Consider the following 25,110-nt stretch of genomic DNA (forward strand, 5'->3'; position numbering starts at 1 on the left):
AGATAGATAGATAGATGATAGATAGATAGATGATAGATAGATAGATAGATAGATAGATAGATAGATAGATAGATAGATAGATAGATAGCAATAGCAGTTAGACTTCTATACCGCTTCATAGGGCTTTCAGCCCTCTCTCAGCGGTTTACAGAGTCACCATATTTGCCCCCAACAACAATCCGGGTCCTCATTTCACCCACCTCGGAAGGATGGAAGGCTGAGTCAACCTTGAGCCGGTGAGATTTGAACCGCTGGACTGCAGAACTAGCAGTCAGCTGAAGTAGCCTGCAGTGCTGCATTTAACCACTGCCCCACCAAGGGATGAGGAAGGGGTGGGGGGCAAGGAAGACTGAGGGGTCCTTGGTGCTCTCTGGGCTTGGTGGTTTTCCTGCAGAAGTTTCAGGGCGCATCTAGGTAACTTATCACTGCTGAAAGAGAGCAGGGATCTTATCTGCAGCCTCTACCCAGATAAGCAGGGATTAACACCAGACAAACAACAAAGCAGAAAGCAGTACCCTAATGAAGGAAGGTCCAAGGAGAAAAATCACAGCCTCACCAACACGGACAGGGCAAGTATCCTGTATATAAACAGGGAGTAAATCCCACACTCCCTCACACTGATGATGATACCTAGTTGGGTTATAAAACATCTGCAAGAAAACCACCAAACTCAGAGAGCACCAAGGACACCCCCCCCCCTTCCTCCTCGAAACCCCTCCTCCCTTCTAGCACTGATGATGTTCCCTAGTTGGCTCATGAAACGTCTGCAAGAAAACCACCCAGCTCAGAGAGCACCAAGGACGCTCACAGTTCAACCCTGAGTAGCAACTATGGTCTTCGGTCGGTGTTAATTCTGTTTTTCATTTCCTCTCCAGGCAAGTTCTGCTCTTTCCTTTCCCAGGTGGGTAATTTCTGCTCTCGGCCTCCCCAGAGTTTTGCAGAGCTGCAAGAAGCACCATGGATTCCTCTAATCTCCGCTGTGGGTCTCCTACATCTCACCCTGCTTCTGGCCCCTTGCCAATATTGCCCCAGGGCATCTCTTTCCTGGCGTAGAATCAGTGCCAGCTTTGGGGTAAGAGCCAGGACCAGGCCTAGGCAAGAAGGGGGGGGGGAGCATTTACCCTCCAAACACAATAGGGCAACTTCAGCTGAACAGGGTGGCAGGGCAGGGAAAGGAGAGGGGGGAGGTGGCATCTGGGGAATACCCTGATTCGCATTCAGGTCTCCTGTATAGCACAGCTGCCGTGTGCTTTGAGAAATGATACACCCCAATGGAGTTGCATCATAAGAAAAGGTGTCTCCGTTGCTTATCTCCCCCCCCCCCAAAAAAAAACACCTCTGGCTGCAAAAGCAAGGGGCTACAATTTTGCAGCCCCCATTAGTATGTGGGGCTGGGGGGGGGCAGGAGGACGGCATGAAGCAACATCTGTCCCATTGGGAGCCTTTAAAGCAGGGGTGTTCAAACTGGGCCATTGGAACAGAGGTGGACTTCAACTCCCAGAATTCCCCAGCCAGAAAGTGGGTGTGGCTGAGCAACAGCCTCCCTCTCCAGACACAGGGGTTTTTTTTGGGGGGGGGGGGGGGCAGCCAGCACAGCTAATGAAGCTTCAGAGTTACAACGCAGGAGACAGTCACAGCCTCCCCGCAGGTGGTCATCAGAATTCAGGTGCTGGTCAACCAGCTCTATGGACAACAGTTGCAGCATCCCGGGGTCACGTGATTGTCGTTTCTGACCTTCCGACAAGCGAAGTCAGTGGGGGGAGCCAGATTCGCTTAGTGACCACAGCAGAAAAGTCATGAAATGGAGCATGACCCATTTAATGTCTTAGTGCCAAAATTCTAGTCCCAATTCTGGTTGTGGGTTGACAACTCCCTGTATCTTCACGGCTGAAGGTCAGAATTCTAGCAACCATCTCTTCCCCTTCCTTCCTTCCTTTCTTCCTTCCTTCCTTCCTTCCTTCCTTCCATCCATCCTTCCTTCCTTCCATCCATCCTTCCTTCCTTCCATCCATCCTTCCATCCATCCTTCCTTCCTTCCATCCATCCTTCCATCCATCCTTCCTTCCTTCCATCCTTCCTTCCTTCCTTCCATCCATCCATCCTTCCATCCTTCCTTCCTTCCTTCCATCCATCCTTCCATCCATCCTTCCTTCCATCCTTCCTTCCTTCCTTCCTTCCATCCTTCCATCCATCCATCCATCCTTCCTTCCATCCTTCCTTCCATCCATCCTTCCATCCATCCTTCCTTCCATCCTTCCTTCCATCCATCCTTCCTTCCATCCTTCCTTCCATCCTTCCTTCCTTCCATCCATCCTTCCTTCCATCCTTCCTTCCATCCTTCCTTCCATCCTTCCTTCCATCCTTCCTTCCTTCCTTCCTTCCATCCATCCTTCCATCCATCCTTCCTTCCATCCTTCCTTCCTTCCATCCTTCCTTCCTTCCATCCATCCATCCATCCATCCTTCCTTCCTTCCATCCATCCTTCCATCCATCCTTCCTTCCATCCTTCCTTCCTTCCATCCTTCCTTCCTTCCTTCCTTCCATCCATCCTTCCATCCATCCTTCCTTCCATCTATCCTTCCATCCATCCTTCCTACCATCCATCCTTCCTTCCATCCTTCCTTCCATCCTTCCTTCCATCCTTCCTTCCTTCCATCCGTCCTTCCATCCTTCCTTCCTTCCATCCTTCCTTCCTTCCTTCCTTCCTTCCATCCTTCCTTCCATCCTTCCTTCCATCCTTCCTTCCATCCATCCTTCCTTCCTTCCTTCCTTCCTTCTCCTTTCTTAGTCTCTCCTTCCTTTGTTCCCTCCCTCCTTTCCTTCCCCAACTCTTTCCTTCTTCTCCTCTTCCTTCCTTTCCTCCCAATTTCCATTCCTTCATTCCCTCACTCCTTGTTTTTACCTCCCTCCCTCCCTCCTCCAAGATACCGGAGCTCCTGAGATATGCCTGCCTGGGCACAGGTGTTTGGCAGCTGGCACAGCTCCAGCTGCTCCTGCCCAGGGGCTCCACACAGCAAACTTTCTTGGCTTGAGGGTTGAGAGGATGCAGTGCACGGATGTACTGAGGTTTCGGCTTCCATGGTGATTTGCGAATCGTGGTTTATAGAGTCTCTCTGCAACAGGGCTGCCCTCGTTGCGTGGCTAGAAAAATCCAGACGGCCATAGCAGGTTTCGGGCAATGCCCGCTTCTGCTTCAAAGGCCTCATTGCCGCCCTCCTGCCACTTTTGTGGGCAGCCTCATCCCTCCCCTGGAGCGGGGCCATTCTCTGGGTCCTTCCCTCCCTCCCTCCCTCCCTCCTTCCGGCCAGACTCCCCAAAGTAGGAGGTGTGGACAGAGCTCCGGGACCCCGGAGTAGCCAGCTCAGCAGCCTCCCGGGCTTGGCCACATGCGAATCTCTGGCCGTGGGCCGTTGTGTTTTGCCAGCACAGCTGGGAAGGCGTGTGTGCACTGGAATTACACCAAGGCCTCCCTCCAGGCGCCGCCGCTGGACTTCTCCTTCCGAGGCATCAGCTTCATGCAAGGTACGGACGAACACCTGGCGCCGTTTCCATTTCTGCGTTTTGATATTGGATATTAGAAGGCGGCACCGATGCTACAGGCAGGGCACACTTTTAAATGAAACCCATGTGCCACTGCTGCGGCTCAAACCCTGGGCCATTGGAGGCAGCTCGGTCTAGTGATTGAGGCAGCAAGCGAGAAACCAGGAGACCAGGAGTTCTAGCTCCACCTTAGCCATGAAAGACAGCTGGGAGAGTTTGGGCCAAACATCAGGCAACAGAAAGTTCCAGTCCTGCCTTAGGCATGGCAGACAGCTGGGCGAGTTTGGTCCAATCACCAGGGGGCAGAGAGTTCTAGTACCGTCTTAGGCATGGCAGACAGCTGGGTGAGTTTTGCCCAGTCACCCAGAGATGGTGAGTTCTAGTCCTGCCTTAGGCATAAAAGACAGCTGGGAGAGTTTGGGTCTATGACCAGGGGGCAGAGAGTTCTAGTACCGTTCTTAGGCATGGCAGACAGCTGGGTGAGTTTGGGCCAGTGCCTCCCTCTCTCGGCCCACCTCCCAGGGTGGTTGTGTGGGGGAAATAGGAGGAGGGGGAAGGTATGTTTGCTGCCTTGAGTTATTTGTAAAAATAATAAAGGCGAGATGTAAATAAGTAGATAAAACTAAAAGCTGCTCTGCTGCTTGGCCCAAAGAGAAAATCCTCCTTCTGTGACTCTCTCAAAACAAGGGATAAAACCAACCCCAAAAGGGCTTTTTTGGTGTGTTTTATTTCCAAAAGGCAACTGAGCTTCCTTGTTTTTCTCTTTGAAAACATTTCGTTTCCCATCCAAAAACTTCAGAACTTCTCCAGAACTGAAGCTGCATCTTGAATGAGAAATGAGACATTTTGAAAGGGGGGGGGGGGGAAACCCCAATAAAGTCCAGTTGCTTTTTGGGGGGTGGGGGGGTGGGGGGCAGAAGCACTTTTGGGGACAACCCTGACCCGCATGGCTGAGAGTGGAAAGCGCACTCTGCGTATGCTCCAGAGCTGGTGGGCAGGTGGGCATCAGCTGCCAGTCTGTGCCCAGTTGCTCCTGGCACAGCAGACGCCCTCCCTCTGCCCTCTTTGCTGCCTCCCCCCCCCCCAGACCTGCTGACGGAGGAGCCCCGTCCTGGGCTCAGGGCCATCCGGCGCTTGGAGGGAGGCCGCCTGCTGACTCAGGCCATCCGGCTGAACAACAACACCCTGAATGATTTGAAGGATTTCCCAGACATTATGGAGAAGCTGTTGGAGTATCCGCTGGACATCTACTGGATCGACCTCTCCTTCAACGACCTGCCCAGCATCGACCCGGTACTCCAAGCCCCCTCCCGGCCCTTTCTAAACCCTCGCCTAGATATATATATATGTGTGTGTGTGTGTTTTATTTGTGCTGATAAATAAATCAAGGGAGACTAGTATAGATCTATTTCAAGCTATTTGGCTCTCATCAGCTAGCCATACCCTTACTGGGATTCGAACCTGTGCTGTATTACATATTAGGCAGACGTCTTAGCCATTAAGCCACAGGTCTCCTCCTTATCAGCTGAAGCCAGGGAAGAAGGTATATATTTAGTGTCACAACCCTCCTTATCAGCTGAATCTATACTAGTCTCCCTTTATTGATTTATCAGCACAAATACAACACATATATGTATATGTATGTGTGTGTGTGTGTGTGTGTGTATATATATATTTGTGTTTTTTTTTAAATTTGTGCTGATAAAATTTAAAAAAAACAAACACAAATATAACAAAGGCAACAGTAAAAATATTGGGTTTCTGTCGTGATGGATTCTTGTGACGAGCCGATTGACAGATGATGGAAGCAGTTAGCTTCCTCCCATAATTGGGGCTTACCAGGGGTTGTGACACTAAATATATGTGTGTGTGTGTGTGTGTGTGTGTGTTGTATTTGTGCTGATAAATAAATAAAGGGAGACTAGTATAGATCTATTTCAAGCTATTTAGCTCTCATCAGCTAGCCATACCCTTACTGGGATTCGAACCTGGGCTGTATTACATCTTAGGCAGATGTATTAACCACTAAGCCACAGAGTTCCTCTCCTTATCAGCTGAGCCAGGGAGAAAGGTATATATTTAAAGTCACAACCCCCGGTATGCCCAAATATGGGAGGAAGGTCACACTTCCATTCTCTGTCCTTCAGCTCGTCACAAGAGACCATCCATATATATAATCTTATATACATTATATTGTACATGTATTACAAATTATACTATGTGTTCCTTTACAATACAAGTAATCCTCACCTTACGACCACAATGGAGCTCTAGATGTTTGTTGTTATGTGAGAGATTTGTTAAGTGAGTTTTGCCCGATTTTAAGACCTTCCTTGCCACGGCTGTTAAGTGAATCGCTGCAGTTGGTAAGTTAGTAGTAACTGGGTTGTTAAGTGAATCCGGCTTCCCTATTGATTGCCAGAAGCTCCCAAAGGGGCTCATGTGACGGCGGGGACATAAATATGAGTTAGTTGCCAAGCCTCTGAAATTTTATCACCTGGTCATGGGGATGCTACAATGGTCGTAACTGTGAAAAACGGTCGTAAGCCACATTTTCAGCGCTGTTGTAACCAACACAGTCACTAAGTGGAACTGTTGGAAGTTGAAGGCAACCTGCATATTGCAAAGATAGAATTCTTTATTGGCCAAGGACACCCAAGGAATTTGTCACGTTTATTATTCTATTATGATATCATGGTATAATAATGACGACTGTGTATATTAACTCAGGTATTGTAGCTGTAGTAACAGGAGTATTATTATTATATATCCTTCTTAGGTTCTTTTCTTCTCCCTGTTGGAAGGAGGAGGAGGAGGAGGCTTTTGCTTTGCATGTATGAGAGTTTCTGTCCTGGAGACAGATTCCTTGCGTGTCCAATCACACATTTGGTCCTCGACTTACAACAATTCATTTAGTGACCGTTCTGGCTTAGGGCGGTTTTTCTCCATTCGGAGCCTGGCAGCAGCAGCAGCCCCCCCCCCCCCGGGCGTGTGATCAAAATTCCACCGCTGGGCGGTGGAATGTTCAGTTGGCTGAACTTCATGTTTAATGAATGAAGTATTATAATAATAATATTTATTATTATTATTATTGAATGTCCAGTTGGCTGAGCTTCATGTTTAATGAATAAAGTATAATAATAATAATACTTATTATTATTATTGAATTGTTGGCTGAGCTTCATGTTTAATGAATAAAGTATAATAATAATAATATTATTATTATTGAATTGTTGGCTGAACTTCATGTTTAATGAATGAAGTATTATAATAATAATATTTATTATTATTATTATTATTATTGAATGTCCAGTTGGCTGAGCTTTAATGTTTAATGAATAAAGTATAATAATAATAATACTTATTATTATTATTGAATTGTTGGCTGAGCTTCATGTTTAATGAATAAAGTATAATTATTATTATTATTATTATTATTGAATGTCCAGTTGGCTGAGCTTTAATGTTTAATGAATAAAGTATAATAATAATAATACTTATTATTATTATTGAATTGTTGGCTGAGCTTCATGTTTAATGAATAAAGTATAATAATAATACTTATTATTATTATTGAATTGTTGGCTGAGCTTCATGTTTAATGAATAAAGTATAATAATAATAATACTTATTATTATTATTGAATTGTTGGCTGAGCTTCATGTTTAATGAATAAAGCATAATAATAATAATACTTATTATTATTATTGAATTGTTGGCTGAGCTTCATGTTTAATGAATAAAGTATAATAATAATAATACTTATATTATTATTGAATGTTCAGTTGGCTGAGCTTCATGTTTAATGAATAAAGTATAATAATAATACTTATTATTGAATTGTTGGCTGAGCTTCATGTTTAATGAATAAAGTATAATAATAATAATACTTATTATTATTATTGAATGTTCAGTTGGCTGAGCTTCATGTTTAATGAATAAAGTATAAAAAATATTATTAATAATAATAACAACAATAACAACTACCTAGAGAACAAAAAAAAAATCCACCGCTGGCTGGGCAACTGACTCGTATTTAGGACGATTGCCGTATCCCAGGGTCACGTGATTCCCATTGTGACAAGCAAAATCAGTGGGGAAGCCAGACTCACTTAACAACCGTGCTACTACCTTATCGACTGCATTGATTCACTTAACAACCGTGGTAAGAAATGGCGTAAAACAGGGCGAAACTCACTTAACAAATTCTCACTGAAGATAAACTCGATTGTGGTCGTAGGTCGAGGACCTTCTGTATTCCATTCAGTGAAACGTCACTGCGGAGGCATCAACCCAGAGATGGGGAGGCGGGGGGGCAGAGAGAGAGAGGCCGGATGCCCAGGACCGGTTTATGACCGTCATAAACACCACCCTCAACCGCCAGGGGCAGGGAGGGGCCGCCCAGCCTGGGGAGCCAACCTGGAAGGCCCAACCCGGCCACGGGAGCTCAGAGAAGCCAACGAGGAGCAACCGAGCCATAAAAGTAAAACCGGGGCCATTCTCCCCCTTCCCTGCAGGTGCTGACCACCTACTACAACCTCCGGAACCTGAACCTCCATGGCAACAGCATCCAGAGCCTCTCCGAAGTGGACAAGCTGGCCGTCTTGCCTCACCTGCGCAGCCTCACCCTGCATGGAAACCCCATTGAGGAGGAAAAGGGCTACAGGTGACCGCTGGAAGCCTGGAAGCTTTGCTCCGGCCTAAAACATGTGAAGGACGGGTGGGAGGACTGGGAATGCCGGGCCCACGTAAGAGAAGGACCAGGGCTGGCACGAGAGAGAGAAGGCTTCCAATATTTCAAGGGTGCTCCGTCCCTGGAGGATGTTAAGAGGAGACTAGACAGCCACCTGCCTGGAATATTATTTAGGGCAGTGTTTCTCAACCTTGGCCACTTGAAGATGTCCGGACGTCAACTCCCAGAATTCCCCAGCCAGCGAATGCAAGTGGCCAAGGTTGAGAAACACTGATTTAGGGTCTCCTGCTTGAGCAGGGGGTTGGACTAGACGACCTCCAAGGCCCCCTTATTCTGGACATGAGGCGGATGTTCTCCAGACCCCAGAAACCTTGCCCTAAAACACCTAAATTCCATTCTGGAATCTGCCCAGTGTGAAGCATGTTCCACACTCTCTGTCTCCAAGCGGTTAATTTCAATGGATGAATATAGATAGATAGATAGATAGATAGATAGATAGATAGATAGATAGATAGATAGATAGATAGATAGATAGACAGACAGACAGACAGACAGACAGACAGACAGACAGACAGACAGACAGAGAGAGAGAGAGAGATAGAGAGAGAGAGAGAGATAGATAGATAGATAGATAGATAGATAGATAGATAGATAGATAGATAGATAGATAGATGATAGATAGATAGATAGATAGATAGATAGAGATAGGTAGGTAGGTAGGGAGAGAGAGAGATAGGTATAGGTATATATATATATATATATATATATATATATATATATAGAGAGAGAGAGAGAGAGAGAGAGATGATAGATAGATAGATAGAGAGAGAGAGAGAGAGAGAGATAGGGAGAGAGAGAGAGAGAGAGAGAGAGAGAGAGAGATAGATAGATATATAGATAGATGATAGATAGATATAGATAGTAGATAGATAGATAGACAGATATAGATATAGATAGATGATAGATAGAGATAGATAGATATAGATAGATAGATAGATAGATAGATATAGATATAGATATATAATTAGATATAGATAGATAGATAGATAGATAGATAGATAGATAGATAGATAGATAGATAGATAGATAGATATAGATATATAATTAGATATAGATAGATGATAGATAGATAGAAAGATAGATAGATAGATAGATGATACACACACACACACTCTCTCTCTCTCTCTCTCTCGCTCACTCGCTCGCTGGCACTCTTCCAGGCCTGAATCCAGGGCTTCCTTTCAGGTTGGATCAACTCGAGTCCCCCATGATAAAACGACCAGTTGTCTTCCCCCCCCCATGGAACCCTTCAGCCCATCCACCTTGGAGGAGTTCCTGATAATCCGCTTCCATTCTCTGCAACAGGTTCTGCAGGGCAAGGAGGCCCCCTTAGATGGGCAGCTCCCGTCTTTTGAGTTTTTAATAAATCTGGACAAATCGTTGCCAGTTTGAGATATGCAGAAAGCCTTTCTTCCCCACTCAAATTTCACAAGACTTGCAAGTTAACACAAGTTCCACAATGCCCTAGACCAGTGTTTCTCAACCTTGGCCAGCTTGAAGTCCGGTGGACTTCAACTCCCAGAATCCCCCAGCTAGCTGTGCTGGCTGGGGGATTCTGGGAGTTGAAGTCCACCGGACTTCAAGCTGGCCAAGGTTGAGAAACACTGCCCTAGACTCTGATCGATGACTCATCAACCGTAAATTACAATTTCTTCTACTGCCTCTGATTGACACAGGCAAAATTAATCCTAAACAGCTCGGGAGGAGCTGAATTATCCCCTACTCCAATTATCCTTTGGTCCTCCTGCCCCACCCACCCATTCCCTTCTTCCATCCCTGGTCTACAAGGACCATCGACTCTTAAGGATTGAGCTGCTTCCAGGCCAGGCAGGAAGTCCAAACGGGTGGGCCAGGTTCTTCAACATCTCCTCGGCTCTTCTGGGACCTCTGCCAAGCCACTCAAGAGACTGATCTTACCTCTGTTGGAGGAGGAGGATGAGACGCACCTCTGAACTTGTAATGGGAAGGATTCCTTGAGATAAAGTCAGAGAGTTGGACGTTGAAGGTCTTCTAGGGACCATTCAAGAGAGGTGGCTGTCCGGTTTTTTTCTTAGAAACGTCCAGTGATGGAACACTTGCAACTTCTGCAGGCAAAAATCTTATCTTTCTACCTCCTAGCGTGGTAGGGCTGGAAGTCCAGCTCCTGCCCAAGGCATTTCCCCATAAGGTCCATCCTAAAACATAGACCACCCCCCCACTGCTGGAAGGGTCCTTGGAGGCCTTCTGCTCCAACCCGCCCCAGCTCAAGCAGGAGACCTCATGCCTTTCTAGACAAAGGCTGGTCCAATCTCTTCTTAAAAACCTCCAGTGATGGAGAACCCACAACCTCTGGAGGCCAGTAGTTCCACTGGTCAATTGTTCTGTCAACTGAGCTGGCTCCCATGTGGAAAAGAGAGAGCCAAAGGAGGGAGAGGTGGGGCCCTTCCCGGAGGGCAGCAGGGGGGACTGACCGCTCCTCTCTGCCCCCTTTCCTTCCTTCTTTCCTTCCTTCTTTCCTTCCTTCCTTCTTTCCTTCCTTCCTTCCTTCTTTCCTTCCTTTCCTTCCTTCCTTCCTTCTTTCCTTCCTTCCTTCTTTCCTTCTTTCCTTCCTTCCTTCTTTCCTTCCTTTCCTTCCTTCTTTCCTTCCTTCCTTCCTTCCTTCCTTTCCTTCCTTCCTTTCCTTCCTTTCCTTCCTTCCTTCCTTCCTTCCTTCCTTCCTTCCTTTCCTTCCTTCCTTCTTTCCTTCCTTCTTTCCTTCCTTCCTTCCTTCCTTCCCTTCCTTCCCGCAGGAGCTACGTCCTGTCCACTTTGCCCCAGCTGAAGTCCTTCGATTTCAGCGGCGTCACCAAACTGGACCGCAGCACCGCAGCCGTCTGGAGACGCATGAACATCAAGCCCAAGGTCGTCCGGAAGAAACGGGATCGATACTGATGATGGGCACCCGCCTTCCTTCCTTCCTGCGGAATAAAACTTTAGAGTGGTTTCACCTGGTGAATTGCGCGGGGGGTGGGGGGCACGAGAGCCAGGGGTGCACAGACCAGGATGGGGGGGCACGAGAGCCAAGGGTGCATAGACCGTGGGGTGGAGGGGGCACGAGAGCCAGGGGTGCCTCTTCCAAAGGGCCTCTCCCACCTGTCCCCCAGCCATGCTCAGCTACCACTACCACAGCTGCTTCTGCCCACGGCTTTGGCAACCCGAGAGATCTCTCTGTGCAAAAGGAAACGTTCCCCGTTCCAAAGTGGGGGGGTAGGGAGTGTTAAGTCAGTGGGAAATGTTTCATAGGCCATAGAATAGCAGAGCTGGAGGGGACCCTGGAGGTCATCTAGCACAACCCCAACCCTCGCTCGAGCAAGGGAGTCTCTTTGATCAGGTTGTCTCTCCTTAGAAGCCTCCGGCGATGGGGCACCCGCCACCTCTGTAGGGGAGGCCGTCCACTAGGTGATTGCTCTGCTAGGAAAGTTCTCCCGAGTTGTATCTCGGATGGAACGTCAGTCGCTTTTCCCCCCCGTGTCGCAACCGGCCAAGGATCAGGGGGGCAAAGAAGGACACACCCACGGAAGGGAATCTCTCTGGCTCAGGGTCGAACGGGGAAGCCCATGGTGGTCTCTGAGCTGGGGGCTTTTCTGGCAGACGTTTCATGGCCCAACGAGGGAACATCATCAGGGCCAGAAGGGGAGGGGGTGTTGTGGAGGAGAGGAGGGGAACTGTAAGGTCTTAGCTCAGTGTTTCTCAACCTTGGCCACTTGAAGATGTCCGGACTTCAACTCCCAGAATTCCCCAGCCAGCGAATGCTGGCTGGGGAATTCTGGGAGTTGAAGTCCGGACATCTTCAAGTGGCCAAGGTTGAGAAACACTGTCCTAGACACTTCCCCATCTTCAAGTGGCCAAGGTTGAGAAACACTGTCTTAGCTGTTCTCCGCCTGGTGATTTTCAGCTGGAGGACATCTTCAGTGCTAAAGGGAGGAGAAGGGCTAGTGAGCCAGAACAGTGATGGGGAATCTTTTCCTAAAGGTGTGCCAAACCTTTGCACGTTCATGCGTGCCCGCACCCACAATTTTATGCGCATGTGCACACACGCACCATGTGGTGGGGGGAGTTTTCACCCTCTTTTGGCTCCGGAGGCTTTCCTGAAGCCTGGGGAGGGCAAAAAACGGCCTCTCCTGCTCTCCGGAAGGCCCCAAATCAGCTGGCCGGCACACACAGGTGTTCTGGAGCTGAGGCCTCGCATGCCAGCAACTATGGCTCCATGTATCACCTGTGGACCTCATGCCACAGGTCCGTCATCCCAGAGCTAGAAGCCCAGAGAGCACCAAAGACCCAGCGTGCTGTTGCCCCCTCTGGGCCCAGTGCTGTAGAAGGGGAAGCAAAGCGCGAGAGATTTCGAACGCTTCCCTAATGTTGCCTCTGTAAGCCAGAGGTCCCGAAACATGGCCACTTTAAGACTTGTGGACTTCAACTCCCAGAATTCTCCATCCAGCAGAGCTCTGCTGGATGGAGAATTCTGGGAGTTGAAGTCCACAAGTCTTAAAGTGGCCAGGTTTGGGGACCTCTGGCTGTAAGCCTCCTTCCCAAACCTCCCATTAAGAGATGCCCAACTCCACTCGAGGGGGACATGTGGTAAGGCTGGATGGCCTTGAGGGCCCCTCCAGCGAAGGTGGATTCGGCCCCCTGCCTCCCGCTTGCTTTAGCCCAGCCTGGGGAGGGGGGGGCAAGCAGCCCAGGCACCAAATGCAGCCCCCCCCCTTGAGCTCCCACTAAGGTTCTTCTGGAGGTTTGCTCTACCTGCAGTTCACCTGTACGCTGCACCTGGTGGCACAGGTGGGTGGTTCTCAATCTCTTCTTCACCACGGACCCCCCCCCCTAAATACCTTTTGTGGCCAGGGACCCTCAAGGCTTAAATCAAGATTTAAAGCACAATATTCCTTCAAGCCTTCATAGACCTCTGGTGACATGGCGGCCCTCCCTGGGGCTCAGTGGTTGAGAACCTTCTGGCATAGATGGTTGTTTCTGCTTCACCCCATCCCGTCAGGTAAGGGAAAATCCTTGACTTGCCACCACAATTGAGCCCAAAGTGTTTGTTGCTAAGTGACCCACAACTTCTGACGGTTGTGGGTTGCTTAGGCAGGAATTGTTCCCCCCAGGAAATTCCTCCTTATTTCCAGGTTGAATCTCTCCTTGGTCAGTTTCCATCCATTCTTCCTTCTCTGGCCTTCGGGGGCTTTGGAGAATAGCTTGGACCCCTCCTCTCTGTGGCAGCCCCTCCCTCAAATATTGGAAGATGCTCTCCTGTCTCCCCTGGTCCTTCTCTTCCCTAGACCAGCCAGGCCCAGTTCCTGCAACCGTCGGTCGTATGTTTGAGCCTCCAGTCCCCTCATCCTCCTGGTTGCTCTTCTCCGCACTCTTTCCAGAGTCTCAACATCTTTTTTCGTGGTGACCAAAACTGCCCCAAGGGAGGTCTCGCCATAAAGCCGGGGTGTCCAAACTTGGGGTCTTTTAAGACTTGTGGACTTCAACTCCCAGAATTCCCCAGCCAGCCATCTTAAAAGTCCCCAAGTTTGGACACCTCAAGTATAAAACGGCAGCTCCACCCTTCCGCCTCCAGTCAAATAAAGATCAAGGCCTTTGCTCAGATGAATATATTTATACTTCTCTTAACCTACTTTAGCAAAACCAAAAAGAAAAATAAAATTAAAATGACAGCTCAGCGAGGTAAAACGGGAGAGGAGGAGGCCAAGGTTGGAAGGCTTCACTTCCGTGGTTGTGTTGCTTCCCCCCCCCCCCCAAAAAAAGCTCTAATTCACCAGTGCCGCTCCCCACCCGCCCACCCCCGCTCTAAAACATTCAAAGATCAGGGGAGGGGACAATCCAGCTCAGCCAGAGGGGGGGGGGGAAGAAACAACAGGCCCCCTCCGGCTTTGCTCGTCCCCCTCCATCCCGCACAAAGTCAACATTCCAGAGCCACAACCAGGAAGGTAAATGAAGCCCACCGCCCGCCCCGCGTGAGTCCCGGAGTCACTTCCCTCCTCGCGGCTGAGCCGAGTGAGCGCTCTCTGCCTCCTTGCCCAGCCCGACGGGGGCACCGCCTTGCCAAGCCAGGGAGAAGAGGAGGAGGAGGGCGCCAAGGGATGGGCCTGGTCAGCCTGGGCTGTCCCCACGTGAGTGTCCCTGTGGCCGGATGACCACCGATGCAGTATCGCTTCTTGTGCGCGAGGTCCGCGGCGGTGTTGATCCAGTGGTGGGGAAGAGAGAAATTAAAAGTGGAGGAGGAAAACCGGAACCCGGGCCAGAGGATGGGCATCAGGGGATCCCAAACTGCACCACCAGTTCTTCTTTCGCATCCACGCGGATCTGGGAGAGGGCACTGAAGGCGTAGGCAGCTATCCGGGAGACCTGGAGGGAGGGGGCACAGGGGAGAGGTGAGGGGGGGGCTTTCGGGAGGAGCTTGTGCCCATCCTCCCCCAACCCTGCAGGGGAGGCCTTCTGCCAGGAGGCTGGCACTCCTGCCGGGCCTTTGGTGCTCTCTGAGCGTGGCTGCTTTCTCACAGGCATTTCGTGACCCAAGTAGGTAACATCATCAGGGCTAGAAGGGGTGGGGGGGCTGCCCTCCCCTTGGCCCTGTTATCCCAATCAAGGAACTAACAACTCAGACCAAGAATCAAGCAACACCCCAAGAGTCCCGGTGGCCCAGTGGTTGGAGTGCAGCATTGCAAGCTCATTCTGCCCACTGCCAGCAGTTCGATCCTGACTGGCTCAAAGTTGACTCAGCCTTCTGTCCTTCCGAGGTCGATGAGGACCCGGGGGCAAGAGGCTGACTCTGTAAACCGCTTGGAGAGGGCTGGGAAGCCCCATGAAGCGGTATACAAGTCTTAAGCGCTACAGCTAATCCAGGAAGTGAGAACAGTCCCATTAAGAGAGGCTGGGTGTCTTTCGGGCCAATCCCCAGGAGACGGTGAGTTCTAGTCCTGCCTTCGTCCATCTGGGTGACCTTGGGGCAATCAAGAGGGGGAGGATTCTAGCCCCATCTTAGCTCATACCTAATAGAAACCAGCTGGGTGACTTTGGACCCATCCTTCCCTCTCAGCCCAACCCACCTCACAGGGTTGTTGTGGAGAAAGGAAAATGATATATGTTCACCACCTTTAGTTATTTTTAAAATAAAAGTGGATTTTAAAAAAAAAACTTATATACATGATATATAAAATGCAGATGACGTCGGGACTGAGGGATAGAACCAGCCATCTGGAAGGAGCCGAGGTGGCGCAGTGGTTAAATGCAGCACTGCAGGCCACTTCAGCTGACTGTTATCTGCAGTTCAGCGGTTCTAATCTCATCGGCTCAGGGTTGACTCAGCCTTCCATCCTTCTGAGGTGGGTGAAATGAGGACCCAGATTGTTGTTGGGGGCGATATGCTGACTCTGTAAACCGCTTAGAGAGGGCTGAAAGCCCTATGAAGCGCTATATAAGTCTAACTGCTATTGCTATTGCTATGAAGCGGTATATAAGTCTAAACTGCTATTGCTATTGCTATCTCCGGCAACTAAAAGTCCAAGAGCCATGGGGAGGGGGTGTGTGTGTTAGGGTCCCTGCAATGCCTTGCCAGTCCGGCTGGGGCACATGGGAGCTGTTGTCTGCTCTTGCTTCCGAGAGCCCCTCTGCCCCCCCCAGCAGGGGAGACCCACATGCGTGGCTGAATCCCACCTACCTGTTGCAAATCTGCGGAGGGCACGGGGTCGCTGGCCAGGACTTGGTGCGGCTGGTTGGTCAGCGAGGGCAGCAGAGGGAGCTTCTTCCAGTGTGTCAGGCTGCTGCTCAGCACGGCCAGCCGGGTGCTGGGGGGGGGGAGTGAGGGGAGCAGAGAGGGGTGGGGTGAGACGGAGGGATGGCCGGTGGGGGGCAGCCCCAGGGGGCAGCCCACAGGATGCCTACAATTCTCCACTTGCAGCCAAGGGCAACGGGACTGCATTGCCCTCCAGATGTGACTGGGCTGCATCTCCAGGTGCTCCTGCTCTGCAGCCCCCCCTCCCCCCAACATGGCTGGGGCGCCTTTCATCTTAAGGACCATCATGAATTTCAGTCTCTGAGCAGTGGGCATGCCTCGACTTACGACCACAATTGTGCCCAAAAGTTCCGTTGCTAAGAGAGACGACAGGTGGGAAAACAATGAGTTTTGGCCCCTTTTACGACCTTTCTGGCCACCGTTGCTAAGTGAACCACTGCAGTTACTTAAATTAATTACACGGTCATTAAGTGAATCCGGCTTCCCCATTGACTTGGCTTCTCAGAAGGTCGCAAAAGGGGATCCCCGTGACTCAGGAGCACTGCGATCGTCATAAATATGAACCGGTTGTCAGGCGCCTGAATGTCGATCACGAGACCACGGGGAAGCTGCGACGGTCGTAAGTGTGGAAAATGGTCCTAAGTCACTTTTTTCCCCAGTGCCATTGTAACTCTGAACAGTCTCTAAATCAGTGTTTCTCAACCTTAGCAACTTGAAGATGTCCGGACTTCAACTCCCAGAATTCCCCAGCCAGCAAATGCTGGCTGGGGAATTCTGGGAGTTGAAGTCCAGGCATCTTCAAGTTGCCAAGGTTGAGATAAACTGCTCTAAATGAACAGCTGGGACTCCCTGTGGGGGGGGGGGGTGGAAACTACCTGCAGGCCCTAAAGCAGGGGGGGGGGGGGGCCTTCCAACTTGGGAACTTTTAAGACTTGTGGACTTCAACTCCCAGAATTCCCCAGCCAGCCACGCGTGAAATCCACAAGTCTTAAAAGTTCCCAAGTTTGAAGGCCCCCCCCCTGCCCTAAAGGACGGTGTGGCTGAAAAGAGGTTTTGCAAGAACGGACCCAGAAATGGGAGTCAGATGGAGCAGCTGCCCCTGAGAGGGGGGGGGGGGCTCTGACCCTCCCATGTCTGGGGGCTGAAACCCCCTCCCCTCCCCAAGCTCTGGAGGGTGATCTGAATGAGGAAACCCCCCCCCCCCGATCTGAGATTGACAGGCAGCCACCGCGTGGCCCGGCTTGTGTGGAGACTCCGTCAAGGAACGGATCTACAGGCGGTTCTTGACTTACAACCACAAATGGCTTCTGTTGCTAAGCAAGGCGGTTATTAAGTGAGTTGCACCCAATTTTACAGCATTTGCTCCAGTTGCTAAGCAAATTGTTGCGGTAAGGGGAAGCTGGCTTCCCCCCCCCCCCGGGGGCTTCGAAGGTGGCTGGGAAGGAGCCCAGCAGGCTGCAACCACTGTTACTACATGTCAGGTGATGGTCGTAAGGGTGAGGACCAGTCGTAAGTCACTTTTTCAGCACCGTTGTAAAATTCACCCGGTCACTAAATGGGCATTTGAAAGTCAAGGACTATCTACAACTACTCACAAGGCCTCAGGGAGTTTAAGGAGGCCCCAGCAGGGCCAGTCTTGGTTCCCCCCAGGGTCCATCGGTGCCCGCCCCCCCCCCCCCCAGGGCCAGCCTACCTGTACTGCCGTGCTCGGTCCATGTACTCGTGCTGCTCCATCTGCTGCTGATCTGCGGCTGAAACATCAATGATGTTGCTGCAAAAAGGCAGAAGCGCCTAGGGGTTAGAGAAAGCCACTCTCCACCTCAGAATGTTATATGTTATGAACTATCAGGATGTTATGGCGTTTTAGGGGTTTGTTTTCTCCTGTGTGGTTCAGCGTGGCTCTGCATGCCCTGTTATGAACTGGACAATGGGGGACACACACCTACACAAGGAACTATATTACAACATCCACCTGCCTCACTCGGGGTCGCAGGCATACCATCCTCCAGCTCAGGGGGTGGGTGGGTTCTGGAGCGTTCAGCCCTTGGCCCCAAGCCAAAATCACGGCCAGAACGGAGGGTTGGGTAAGGGGAAGATGGGCCTGGAGGGGCCAAGAGTCCAAGGCTTTCATCAAAGGAAGGGGTCTTTTAGGAGGCCTTCCTGGCACACTCGCGAGCCCCAAAACCTGGCTTGGCCAACTGGCCTGGGGACGTTCCGTGGCCGAAGAGGGTAAAGAGTGGACTAGGAAGGAGGTCCCACTTCCACCCTGTAGTATTCTAGTCCTTAACCTAGTTTCCCTTTATTTAACCTCTAGGTGTCTAGGACAGTGTTTCTCAACCTTGTCAACTTGAAGGTGTCCGGACTTCAACTCCCAGAATTCCCCAGCCAGCACTGCTCTAATGCTTCCACTCCTGTCCGTTTGAGGTCTGTGAGCCTCCCAGAGTCGCTTGGCGGTGCGATGGGCATCAGACAGATTTAATGAATGAAAACAGAGCAGGGGAAGGAGAAACAACGTCCCGAGTATCATTTCGGCACTGACGGAATCCCCATCGGTCAATTGCAAAAGGCAGCTTGACTCAAGAGCAGCTGACATCCTGTGATGACACCTGTTAACGCTGTCAAACATCCACACCTGCCTCTCCCAGGTCCTTGGGAAGGACTCGGGGGAGGCGGATACAAGTGCCACGCCCAGTCTGATCATCTGAATGACAGGAAATGAAAGGATGAACCGAGGTGGCGCAGTGGTTAGGGTGCAGCACTGCAGGCCACTTCAGCTGACTGTTATCTGCAGTTCAGCGGTTCTAATCTCACCGGCTCAAGGTCGACTCAGCCTTCCATCCTCCCGAGGTGGGTGAAATGAGGACCCAGACTGTGGGGGCAATTTGCTGACTCAATTTGCTAAAAATCTGTAAACCGCTTAGAAGCGGTATATAAGTCTAATAAATAAATAAATAAATAAATAAATAAATAAATAAATGGATGCGTGGAACGGGACAACCAGTACCCAGAGGTACCCCTGGAAATTAATCCCATTCACCTGGGCCCCCCAGAACAAGCAGCCGCCCCAAAAGACCTCATTAATTTAACTAACCCCACATCCTGGCTTGTAGGGACGGTCCTTTTAATAGTTTAAAAATGTTTTTATACTTAGGCTTTTATTCTTTTGAAGCTTCCCAGAGTCACTCGGGACAGTGAGATGCGATGGCATGTAAATCTATATATATATAAACGTGTCTGTGTGTGTGTGTACCAGCATAACTCTGGAACGCCTCGAGTAATTTCAACCAAATGTGGTACACAGATGACTTACTCTGTGGAAACAAATACTGTGGGGGTAAGACAACCCTCGGGATATGTGTTCTGTTAAGATACAGCCTGTTGTGCCTTAAAATGGCTTCTACTGTACTGTTGTAAAATGGCTTCTACTTTACTGCACAGTGGAGTTGACATGGTAACGGCTTCACAGTCCTCCACAAGGGGGCTCCCTCTGGTAAGGGGGAAAATCCAACATTGGAAATTACTTTCGGTCGGGACGTTTCCCCCCCCTATAAATACATATCTGGGCAATGCCAGGTTATCGGCTAGTTTAATAAATAAAAACCAATCAAAGCTTAGCCCACCACCACCACCACCTCCATGCACCCCGACCCAAAGACTTACATGGCTGTCTTAGCCAGGATGGAGGAGAGCAGGGCCTGCTCGTCCGTCCGGGCGGAAGGCAGAGTGCAGCACGATTCCATCCCATTCATGGACTTGTTGGGTGGGCTGGAGGCTGGGGGCAACAGGGGCTTTGACTCCTCCCCCTGCAAATGAGGGAACAAGGAGGAGGAAGTCAGTCTGGGGAGGAGCACGGCAGGCGTTCCCAAATCCCTCCTGGACTGGGGGGGGGGGGTCAAAAAGGCAGAGGGGACTATTTATAGCTCAAGGTTGAATTGAAGGGTCCTTGGTGGTCTTTGAACACGGTGGTTTCCTTGCAGACATTTCATGGCCCGAGTAGGTGACCTCATCAGGGCTAGGAGGGAGAGGGGTTTGCAGAGAGCAGAAGAGAAGATGGAGAGGGGCTGCGGGGTCCTTGGAGCGCTCTGATCTTGGTGGTTTTCCTGCAGACGTCTTGCGACCCAACTGGGGAACCGCGTCACTGCTAAAAGGGAGGGGGGATTTGCTTCCCATTTATATATTAGTGAGGGGGAGGGGGTCAAACTCCAGGCCCGGGGCCCAGACCCAGGACGTAGGGAGCTTAGATCTGGCCCGTGGAGACAGTGGACCAGCCTGCAGTGACTCTGCCAGCGGAAACAGAGCTCGGGAGCCCTGCAGGAGGGTTGAAGGAAGCCGTCGCAACTGAAAATGGAGCTCAGGAGTGGCAGAGTGCTCAGGCCACCCCAGGCTCCCCCGACCCGAGTGATGTTGAGCTGGCCACGCCCACTCCGGCCCCTGACGCGACCCTCAATGCAATAGAGTTTGACCCCCCCTGTATCAGTGGCTTTCCTGTCCGTGGGTGGGACAGCCAAGGATCTTCCAATTCAGGCAAACGAAACGTGAACAGCCTAGAGAAGAAACCGCCACGGCCACTTCCTCCCACGCTGACGGGGCAAGCCACGAGTACACGGACAAGCAACCCCCCCCCCTCCTTCCCAGCACTGATGAGATCAGCCAGTTGGGTGGTGAAACGTCTGCAGGAAAAAGCACCCGGCTCAGAGGGCGCCAAGGGGAACCCAGAGACAGGCGTCTCCGCCGTAATTCTGCTCACCAGTCCTGCCTTCCTCCCTCTGCCAACTTCCCTTAAGGGAGGGAAGAGTCTTTCCCAGCGGCTGCGTCTCACGTGACCACAGAGGAGCCATTTGCTCCCCTCTGCAGCTGGAAGGAAGCCCGAAGGCTGCCAGCCACATCCGTGCCCACGTCTGCTATTTCGGCTCTTCTCCAACGGGAACCCTGCCATCTCTGGAACTCTCCAATGTGTTTACGACTCTGCTCTCCCCAGCGTCGGTCACCTTGGCTCGGGGACTTCCCTCGGCCTTTCGCTCACCACCTACAGGAAATCCTCGACTTACGACCACCACTTGAGCCCCAAATTTCCATTGCCAACACAATTGGGGTTTGCCCCATCTGATGACCTTCCTTGCCAGAGTTTGTTAAGCGAATCCCTGCAGTCGTTAAGTTAGCAACACCACTGTTAATTGAATAGCAATAGCAGTTAAGACTTATATACCGCTTCATGGGGCTTTCAGCCCTCTCTAAGCGGTTTACAGAGTCAGCATATCACCCCCACAGTCTGGGTCCTCATTTCACCCACCTCGGAAGGATGGATTGATTTGATTTTGATTTTATTATATTTATATGCCGCCCTTTTCCCCCGAAGGGGACTCAGGAAGGCTGAGTCAACCTTGAGCCGGTGAGATTTGAACAGCCGAACTGCAGAATTACAGTCAGCTGAAGTGGCCTGCAGTACTGCACCCTAACCACTGCGCCACCTTGGCTCTTACTTAATTGAAGCTGGCTTCCCCATTGACTTTGCTTGCCAGGAGGTTAGAAAAGGACACCGTAGCCGTCATAAATATGTGTCAGTTGCTAAGCATCTGAATTTTGATGACGTGACCTTCGTTTATGCTAGTACAGTGTTTCTCAACCTTGGTTACTTGAAGATGTCCGGACTTCAACTCCCAGAATTCCCCAGCCAGCGTTTGCTGGCTGGGGAATTCTGGGAGTTGAAGTCCGGACATCTTCAAGTGGCCAAGGTTGAGAAACACTGTGCTAGTAGGTCAGGGGTCTCCAACCTGGGCCACTTTCAAGACTTGTGGACTTCAACTCCCAGAATTCCTCAGCCAGCTTTGCTGGAGTCACATTTTGGATCACAATTTTGTGACTTTCTGACGAGAAAAGTCAGGGAGGGAGGAGCCAGATTCACTCAACAACCATGTCACTAACTTAACAACTGCCCTGATTCATTTAACAATGGTAGCAAGAAAGGTTGTGAAATGGGGCAAAACCCATTAAATACGTATTGGCTGCCTGTCAGGGTAACTCTGGGAGGCTGAACAACTGCCTCACTTAGCAATGGAAATTTGGGGCTCCATAGTGGTCGTAAGCCGAGGACTGCGTGTATCGAGAAAACTTGCTGCCTCGGGAGCTGCTGTCCTGTCCCGTTACTGTCCTGTGCATAATTTTTAATGGGCGAACAATTCAGACATTTTTTAAAATTATGGGCTCTTGGCCTGAACTCTGAGCTTGGCAATTTGGTTGCAAACGTTTCCTCATTTTTAAAATTATTCTTTTATCCCACCTTTTTATACATAATTCAAGCAGCAAACCTCTTGCCTCTTGCTCCTGCAACAACAACCCTGTGAGGTAGGTTGAGCTAATAGAGTGACTGCTCCAGATGGCTTTCACTCTGAACCACTCTAGAGCTAGTTTAGCTCAGTGGTTAAGGCAACAGATTCTGAGTTCTAGTCCTGCTTTTGGCACTTTGGGCCAGCCACTCTCAGCCCAACATACCTCACAGGATTGTTGTTGCAGCAAAAAGAGGAGGAATGACTCAAATATATTTGCACCTTTAGTTGTTTATAACAATAATAAAGGCAGGATATCAATAAATATAAACAACCAGACCTAGCCCTCTGTAAAACAAAGGGAGAGAACCAGTTGGTGTAGGGGGCGAGGCATCAGGCTAGAGAAACTGGGAGGCTGTGAGTTCTAGTCCTGCCTTGGTCAGGAAACTAACTGGGTGACTTCAACCATTCACTTTCTCATCCCAGGAGGGAGCCAATGACAAAGCCACCCCAAGGCCGGCTGCCAGAAAAACCTGCAGGGGTTCCTCCAGGCAATCACCAGGACTCATACTGAAGGCAGCCAGTTTGAGCTCCTGACTAAAGGCCCCAGGTTGGGAACTGGAAAAGTGGCCTTTCCAGCCCTCCCTTAGGCGGGGAAGCGGGCTGGGTGGCTGGAGGTGGGGGGGGGGAGAGGAGAAGGAGGAGGCCGGGCAAAACAACCGATCCAGAAATCTTGCCAAGGAAACTGCAGGCACAATAAATAAATCGAAGAGAAAGTTTGCAGCTCAGGGCTGAACTGTGGGGGTCCCTGGTGCTCTCTGAGCTTGGTGCTTTTCTCACATAGTTTCTGACCCAATCAGGGAACTTCATCAGTGCTACCTGTAGAAGGGAGGGGGGTTTGGGGAGAGGAGGTGGGGGAGAACAACAGTGGGGTCCCTGGTGCTCTCTGGGCTTCGTGGTTTTCTCCCAGACGTTTTCTGATCCAACTAGGTAACATCATCCAGAGGTAATACGAAACATCCAGATAAGCCGGGATTGACATCAGACTAACACTTAAGCAAAAAACAATACCCCCGACAAGGAACTCGCAAGGAGAAAACCCCACTTCCAACACCACCAGCAGGCAAACCGTTTAGAGAGAGAGAGAGAGAGAGAGAGAGAGAGAGAGAGACAGAGACAGAGACAGAGACAGAGAGACAGAGAAAACCCCCCTCCCTTCCAGCACTGATGATGTTCCCTAGTTGGGTCAACATCTGCGAGAAAAAAGCCAAGCTCAGAGAGCACCAAGGATCTCACTGTTCTCCTTCCTCCTCCTCTTTTTCCTTTCGTTATTTCTCCTCCAGTCTGCAATCCCCATTCCCTTCCAGCACTGATTCTGTCCCCTAGTTGGGCCATGAAACGTCTGCAAGAAAACTGCCCAGTTTTCTCACTAAGGGCACCACAGTCCTCCCCCTCCTCTCTTCCTTTCTTTTTTCGTCCTTCCTTTCTCCTCCTCCTCTGCAATCCCTCCTTCCTCCCAGCACTGATGATGTTCCCTAGTCGGGTCATGAAACGTCTGCCAGGAAACAACCCAGCTCAGAGAGCACCAAGGACCCCCCCAGTTGTCCACCACCACCTCCTCTTCCTCCCTCCCTCCCCTTCCTCTTCCTCCCTCCTCTTCCTCCTCCTCTTGAAACCCTCCCTTCCTTCTAGCACTGATGATGTTCCCTAGTTGGGTCATGAAACGTCTGCATGAAAACCATCCAGCTCAGAAAGCACTAAAAGATCCCACAGTCTTCCTCCCCCCCTCCCCTTCCTCGCCTCCTCTTCCTCCTCCCCTCTGCTCTTGAAACCCTCTCTTCCTTCTAGCACTGATGATGTTCCCTAGTCGGGTCATGAAACGTCTGCCAGGAAACAACCCAGCTCAGAGAGCACCAAGGACCCCCCCAGTTGTCCACCACCACCTCCTCTTCCTCCCTCCCTCCCCTTCCTCTTCCTCCCTCCTCTTCCTCCTCCTCTTGAAACCCTCCCTTCCTTCTAGCACTGATGATGTTCCCTAGTTGGGTCATGAAACGTCTGCATGAAAACCATCCAGCTCAGAAAGCACTAAAAGATCCCACAGTCTTCCTCCCCCCCTCCCCTTCCTCGCCTCCTCTTCCTCCTCCCCTCTGCTCTTGAAACCCTCCCTTCCTTCTAGCACTGATGATGTTCCCTAGTCGGGTCATGAAACGTCTGCCAGGAAACAACCCAGCTCAGAGGCCCCACAAAAGAATCCAAGCCCCCTTTGGCCCCAGAATCTCCATCCTGCAGCTGCCTCCCCCTCCACAGAGGCCCTTTCCAGATTCTCCAGGGACCCCCAGAGCCAGAGACACCCCCCCCCCCACAAATAAGAGCAGCGGAGGAGGCGGGGAGATCTGGCCTTGTGCTGCGGGGGGGGGGCAAGAGAATCCCCCCCATTCCTTCCGCCGCCCCCCTCCCCCGCAGGCACCGCCAGCCTCGGCCCCGCCTTTCTCCGCGCCGCCCCCTCCCTGGGCGCGTGAGGCCCCCACTAGGCCGCGAAGCCCCCAGACCCGCCGGAGGGGACCCGGCCTCCCCCCTCCTCCCCCGGGGGGGGGGGCCGAGACCTGGTCGGAGGCTTCGTTCTCGCTGCTGTAGCAGCAGCCCATGGCGGCAGCGGTGGTGGGACTGGTGGGGTCTTTGGCTGCTTTCGCTGCTGCTGCTGCTGCTCCGGCCGAGGGGACGGGAGACCCTGGCGAGCCGCCCTCAGCTGGCGCCTCGCCTCCTTCCGGCTTCCGGTCACGCGGCGGGGACTTCCGGGA

The 25,110-nt window shown here is 51.0% G+C and overlaps 2 protein-coding genes across 3 annotated transcripts; one reads left to right on the forward strand and one right to left on the reverse strand.

Annotated features, from left to right (window-relative positions):
- The first annotated feature begins 756 nt into the window (after positions 1–756).
- LOC116509862 (leucine-rich repeat-containing protein 51-like) lies at positions 757–11,273 on the forward strand. Of its 2 annotated transcripts, XM_032219146.1 has the most exons (5): positions 757–1,072; positions 3,430–3,522; positions 4,628–4,833; positions 8,058–8,206; positions 11,062–11,272. In XM_032219146.1, the coding sequence occupies exons 2-5, from the start codon at positions 3,516–3,518 to the stop codon at positions 11,201–11,203; spliced, it is 504 nt and encodes a 167-aa protein (XP_032075037.1). In that variant the 5' UTR covers positions 757–1,072; positions 3,430–3,515; the 3' UTR covers positions 11,204–11,272. The 2 variants fall into 2 exon arrangements, with proteins under 2 accessions (XP_032075037.1, XP_032075036.1); XM_032219145.1 differs by lacking the exon at positions 757–1,072 and having other exon boundaries at positions 2,860–3,522; positions 11,062–11,273.
- Positions 11,274–13,893: 2,620 nt separating this feature from the next.
- On the reverse strand, positions 13,894–25,110 carry LAMTOR1 (late endosomal/lysosomal adaptor, MAPK and MTOR activator 1). Its single transcript, XM_032220208.1, has 5 exons — positions 24,916–25,110; positions 19,710–19,852; positions 17,743–17,820; positions 15,975–16,101; positions 13,894–14,662 (listed from the first exon to the last, which is right to left on the reverse strand). The coding sequence occupies exons 1-5, from the start codon at positions 24,955–24,957 to the stop codon at positions 14,570–14,572; spliced, it is 483 nt and encodes a 160-aa protein (XP_032076099.1). The 5' UTR covers positions 24,958–25,110; the 3' UTR covers positions 13,894–14,569.

The sequence above is a fragment of the Thamnophis elegans genome, chromosome 6 (assembly GCF_009769535.1).
Source record: "Thamnophis elegans isolate rThaEle1 chromosome 6, rThaEle1.pri, whole genome shotgun sequence".
Lineage (NCBI taxonomy): Eukaryota > Metazoa > Chordata > Lepidosauria > Squamata > Colubridae > Thamnophis > Thamnophis elegans.